General features: G+C 48.1%; 1 protein-coding gene across 1 annotated transcript in view; it reads right to left on the bottom strand.

The window, feature by feature from the left end:
- Positions 1 to 6,000, bottom strand: part of LOC111144591 (F-box protein 36) — an 89,007-nt gene continuing 83,007 nt past the window's right edge. The window contains exon 4 of the mRNA XM_022498965.1: positions 1 to 515. Coding sequence (XP_022354673.1) covers positions 327 to 515 — 189 coding nt within the window. The 3' untranslated portion in view covers positions 1 to 326. The remainder of the gene's footprint in view (positions 516 to 6,000) is intronic.

The following is a 6,000-nucleotide window of genomic DNA, read 5'->3' as shown; positions in this document are numbered from 1 at the left end:
AAAAATCTGTGAGTAATCATTTATTGTTTGTTTCTGTACATCAGAAGCCTCTTTTCTTACAGGTGTCTCGGCTTCCTGTCCCTCAGCCCTTTGTGGGGGCCACGAATTGGACCCTCCTACAGGGGGACTGTGGTTCAGGCAAGGCCCTGCCTCGTCGGGTTGGGTGGCCTGTGTGTGCAAACCCAGGAGGCTTTCCCGATGGCTCCTTGAAGCAGCAAGTTCAAATCCGAGTTCTTAGTCGAAGGAAACGGAAGAGATTTGGACACAAAAGGGAATTACCGCCAGGCCTCAACCCCCACCCCCGCCGCAGGTAAGAAAATGTGTCCCTAAAATTGACTGTCTCTCTGGCTTCCTTGTCTATGTTTCCTCTTGCGAAGCCGTCGCTGGAGCTGCAGCTTACTGGTGAAGAACATCTGTCTCCAGCCCACGTCCTCGGCCAGGGCACGCATGTCCGGTGTGATGGTGTCACAGGCGGACTCCACTATCTTCTCCCACAGTTTGTCCGATGTGCACAGCTGCGGGCGGGAAGAGCCAGAGGTGGGTTATGTCAGACCCACCAGGATAAGGACAACTCACTTACTCACTCACAGAATCACTCCAGTTCCTGTCGTCTGTGAGATACTAGAGGAGATGTGACGTGGGCACAAAGGCGCACCAGACACGGTTCCCACCTCCTTCCTCTCCTCTTGGAGGAAAGGCAAGTACACGAATGCCTGAAGGATGAAGCGATATTTGATTCATGGAATAAACCAAGTCATGATCTCATTTAAGAATAAAAATGTGGGCGCCTGGGTGGCTCAGTGGTTTAAAGCCTCTGCCTTCAGCTCAGGTCATGAACTCAGGGTCCTGGAATCGAGTTCCGCATTGGGCTCTCTGCTCGGCAGGGAGCCTGCTTCCTCCTCTCTCTCTGCCTGCCTCTCTGCCTACTTGTGATTTCTCTCTGTCAAATAAATAAATAAAAATCTTTAAAAAAAAAAGAATAAAAATGCAAGATAGCTATAAATAGTACATATAATATATTGCTTTTTTTAATTTAATTATTTATTTGTCAGAGAGAAAGAGAGAGCACAAGTAGGGGGAGCAGTAGGCAGAGGGAGAAGCAGGCTCCCCACTGAGCAAGGAGCTGGATGTGGGACTCCATCCCAGGACCCTAAAATCATGGCCTGAGCTGAAGGCAGACGCTTAACCAACTGAGCCATCCAGGCGCCCCATTTACAACATTATACAGTTAATTTATATACACAACATTATATTGTTCATTTCCAATGAACCACCTAACAGAGGCTGACAACGGTGTGGTTGACCGACCTTCCTCCCAGTGCTGCAGTACCTTCTCAGGCGGGAGCATTGTTAACTCCTGCTGGGCTTGCCTCCATTTTATTTTATTACTACTATTTTTTTTTTAAGTAGGCTCCCTGTGGGACTTGAACTCTCAACCCTGAAATCAGGAAAGCTGAAACCAAGAGCAGGTCGCTGAACTGACTGCGCTACCCAGGCGCCCCCTGATTTCCCTTTTCATCAGTTCCATTCAGTGGTCGTTATTCATGAAAATCCAGAAGTGGAAAGCTCTAGGCATGGCGGGCGAGCAATTAGAAGCCCAGGGTACCTTTAACCAATAGTGTCAGAGCACATTGGCCTGGGCAACTCCCTTCTGCTCGAGTCCCTCTCAGACATGGCCCAGCTGTCCGAACCCCCACAAAGGCTTCTCTTACAAGGAGGCAAAGAAAAGCAGGAAGCCTGTGGGCCCCTCAAAGATCGATAATGGATGGCACATACTCTAAGGGCAAGAAATTTTGTGTTCATGGCCACATTTATTTATTTATATATGCCAATTTATTTTATTTCATAAATTATTTACTACTAATCTGAAGCAGTCTCGTACAGGATACAGTCATGGAAAGGAAGGCGTTCAGTCAACTTACGCACAATGTTGCAGAAGAACCATGGCGGGCAAGGAAGGCAGATCCATATCTAGAATGGGGCCAGGATCCGGAAGGACAAACTGCTGCTTCATCCATGATGAAGTCTGGGTGTTACTGACCTGCCCCCAAGTGACTGACTGGGCCCCCGTGGAGTACAGCCTTTCCTGGGGCTCACTGTTAGCCTCTCCTGATGCAATAGCCAGATTCATCTTGAGAGGAGGAGGCTACTGTTGAGGCCACACACAGACCCCGTCCTTGCCAGCGGCCATTTTGTTCATGAACCCAGCAAACAGGAGGGTGCCTGGGGAAACGCACTGCCTTTCACAGAGCAGAGCATTTGACCCACCGAATTACTGAAAACCTTCTCTGCATTAGTGCCTTTTGCTGAGCAGTCCCATGGGACACAGATATCTTTATCCTCCGGCTTACGCTGAGAAGTCCATCCAAATACCCCTTCCCTAGGAATCACCACAAATCTCCAAATCTGGTTCTCTTCAAGACGTTGACCGTCTAACCAGAACAATAGCCTTTAACCAGGAGAAATCCAAGAGCTGTTTTTCAAAAACAGAAACTTTCCTAAAAACAAATTCTGGTCTTGACTCTAAGGCCCTGGGGCACAAGCTGTCCTTTCCCTCTGGAGGCGTGCCCACAGGTGTCAGCAAAGGACCCAGACAGGCCCCCGCCATGGAGGCTGCAGACCCTTGAAGCATCATTGACTCTGCGGGTTCATGAGAGGCACGGGGCACACGGCTGCTTACAACATGATCCAGACCCGCAGCTGGGCCCCACTTACGACTGACGGCTTTCGAGCTATGTGGAAAAGCACACTCAAATTGCATACGTACCTTGAAAAAAAACATCCACAAGGAGCTGTGGCTGCTTCCTTATGATAGCAAGTAAATCTAAGGCACGGGATCTTCGTTTAATTTATTGAGATGGCAGGCCTCTCCGTTTTTGCACGGCTCATCTCTACCCCGTTGGCATACGCATATGTTGCCAGAGCATCTGTAGTATAGGCTACCTCCTGCTTATCAGGATGACATCATCAACATTGAGCAGCCCATAGGACGGCGCCAGGATCAACAGCTCTGTGGTCTAAGACCACGGCCAGAGAACTAATGGGATCCAGATGCAAAATGAAGAAGGTGTACTGTCCTGCCCATCAGGGGAAAGCAAGTCCACTGTGCTGTGCTTACTGGAAAGTCCAGGAAGACAGGAGGATGGCGTGTGACAGGGTAGTGGCAAGGGAGGAGGTGAGAGATGGCTGGACTGTAGATTTGTTTTGAAGGTTGAGCTCATAGACTTGTGAATGAATTAGATGAGAGGTGAGAACAAAGAGAAGAATTAACGATGAGCTGTTTGGCTTGAGCAGCTGGGTGGATGGTGTTGCCAGTGACTGAGAAAATAAGACTGTGGGAGAAGCAGAATTGGTCAGTAGGTATGTGGCAGGGGGCAGGTGGTGGGGGGAGATGTCAAGAGGTCTGGTTCTGGCATGTCAAAGCAGCGATGTCTATACTCCTTCTAGGTGGAAGTGCTGAGCATGCAATTAGACTTAAAAGTAAGGAGTTCAGGGGTGCCTGGGTAGCACAATTGTTAAGCATCTGCCTTTGGCTCAGGTCATGATCTCAGGGTCCTGGGATCAAGCCCTGCGTTGGGCTCCCTGCTCAGGTAGGAGCACAGGTGTGGAGCCTGCTTCTCCCTCCCCCACTCTGCCTGCCTAAGTTCCCTCTCTTGCTGTCTCTCTCTCTATCTATCAAATAAATAAATATAATTTAATTTAATTTTAAAAAGAAGTTCAAGGAGACAACCTGGCCTGGAAACACACGTTTGGAAATTATCAGTGTGTAAATACTATTTAAAGCCCTGGGGGTGCCTGGGTGGCTCAGTGGGTTAAGCCTCTGCCTTCGGCTCAGGTCATGATCTCAGGGTCCTGGGATTGAGCCCCGCATTGGGCTCTCTGCTTAACAGGGATCCTGCCTCCCCCCTCTCTCTCTCTGCCTGCCTCTCTCCCTACTTGTGATCTCTCTCTCTGTCAAATAAATAAATCTTTAAAAAATAATAATAATAAAGCCCTGGGATTAGATGCTATCACATAGGTGTGACTGTAGAGAGAGAAAATGCCCAGGGAAGAGCTCTAGGACATTCCAACATGAAAGCAGTCAGAAAATAAAACAGTTTCCAGCAAGGGAGTCTGAGAATAAGGAAGAAAACCCAGACAGCAATCCAGTGTCTCAAGGCTGCTGAAAAGACAGGAATTTACAACTGACTGGTGTTTTTGTAATATCGTGGGCAAATGGTAACCTTGACAAGAGGTTCCCATGGCAGAGTGGGGACTGAATGCCTGGCTAGAGTGGGTCCAGGAAGGGACAGGAGAAGACAAAGTGGATATAGCAATTATGGTCACTCTTTTGAGGGAATTTTGCTTGAAGAGCAGAATAGGGAATCAGGTCAAGGCATTTTTTTTTTTTAATGTGCTGATGGAAATGACCCAGTAGTGGGGGTAGAACTAGTGACAGGGACAGATGCATGTGCAAAGTAGCTGAGCAGAGGAGCTGAAACACACAGGTGGAAATGTGACCTTGGGTAATAAGGAGGAGAACTTCTTACCTGGGACAGGAAGTTTACAGAGTTGATGGACAGAGGGATGAGGGGAAGGGACAGTAGGGCAGTCCTCTGGTGACTCCTTCCAATTCCTTCATGAAATAAGAGGCCACAATATCAACTAAGAGTGAGGAAGCAGGGGACTTCAGGAGAGAGAAGAGGGTGTAACATAGACATCTTGGAGGGTAAAGGAGAGTAAGAAACTCAGTTTCTAAGACAAAAGGTATTTTATGTATAATGTCGTCTTTGGTTCTGAGTTGGTTTTTAATGCCAGACACGTTCAAAAAATATGGTCCCAAGAAACACAGAAAAAGAGAAGTGAAAGAATGAAGGCCTCTTGTTTCTAATGCTGAAGATGGGAAAGCAGGGCTCTGCGTTCAAGACAGCACACTATTACGACCCTGCCCGTGGGTAGATGCATCTTGATGTGTGTGCAGCTCCGTTCTGGATAGCTGGTTTGTACAGCGCAAGACGGCAGCATCTCCAGTCCCATATGGTCCCCTGAGCAACTGGCTCTGGCCAGCGGGAGGTGAGGAAAGCAGTAGCCTTCACCCCTAACCTGTGGGCTCAGACTGGTATGAATAGCGCAACATCGAAGGGTTGATGCCCCAAACATTGGGTCATGGGGAAGCCCAACTGCTTCCCTTATCTCTGGGAGGAAGGCCTGAACGATTGATTACCAGGCAGCCCCCTCCCCCAACACACACACACACACACACACACACACACACACACATAGCAGAGCTGGTGTCAGCTCCAGCCCTGGACACAGCCCTGCTCTGCCTGTTACTACCTCCATTTCTACCTGCCCCTCACAAGACGCACCCCGCCCTGAGTATTAGGATTGGAACCCACCCCAGCATTCAACAGCCATCTAAAGGGGAACAGTGGGTGCCCCTGATTTCTGTCCTCCTATTATGGGCCACCATTTCAGCCCACCTGGCCTATAGCTGACACCCACTCCCCTCCCCATCCCTAGCCCCAGGCAACCAAACATTCTCACTAGTGCCACCCAGGGCCTGGCCTTGGCTCTGTCCTGCCTTGCTCTCCTGCATCCTAACTTCCTTCTATGGAGGGGGAGACACGTCAGTGTCATGTCTATTTCAGGACACCATTACATTCCATTTTAAGCAGAAATCAGCCAGGACTTTTTACTTTTATACTTTTCTATATTTTTATGCTACTCTAAAAGTACTCTAATAAGGGAAAAGAAGGAATTACAAATAGAAATGAATAGTAAAAGAAGGCATAAGAACTTAAGATCCTTTCTGCATAAATATCAAAGCAAAAAGTATTACACATTCACATAAAGGTTACCGGGACACAGCAACACTGAATCTTCTGATATAGACAGCCCCCCAAGCATTCTGATATTGGTTAAATCATTGTTATCTTAGCCCATCTTCAACAGTCCTTCAAGGTCTAATTTCTCTACTCAGATCACAGAATATTCTAAATATAAACAACAAAGGGAAAC

The sequence above is a fragment of the Enhydra lutris genome, unplaced genomic scaffold (genome assembly GCF_002288905.1).
Source record: "Enhydra lutris kenyoni isolate GAN:26980312 unplaced genomic scaffold, ASM228890v2 scaffoldscaffold1, whole genome shotgun sequence".
Lineage (NCBI taxonomy): Eukaryota > Metazoa > Chordata > Mammalia > Carnivora > Mustelidae > Enhydra > Enhydra lutris.
The sequence above is the reverse complement of the archived record's forward strand: the minus strand, read 5'-3'. Positions and strand labels throughout refer to the sequence as shown.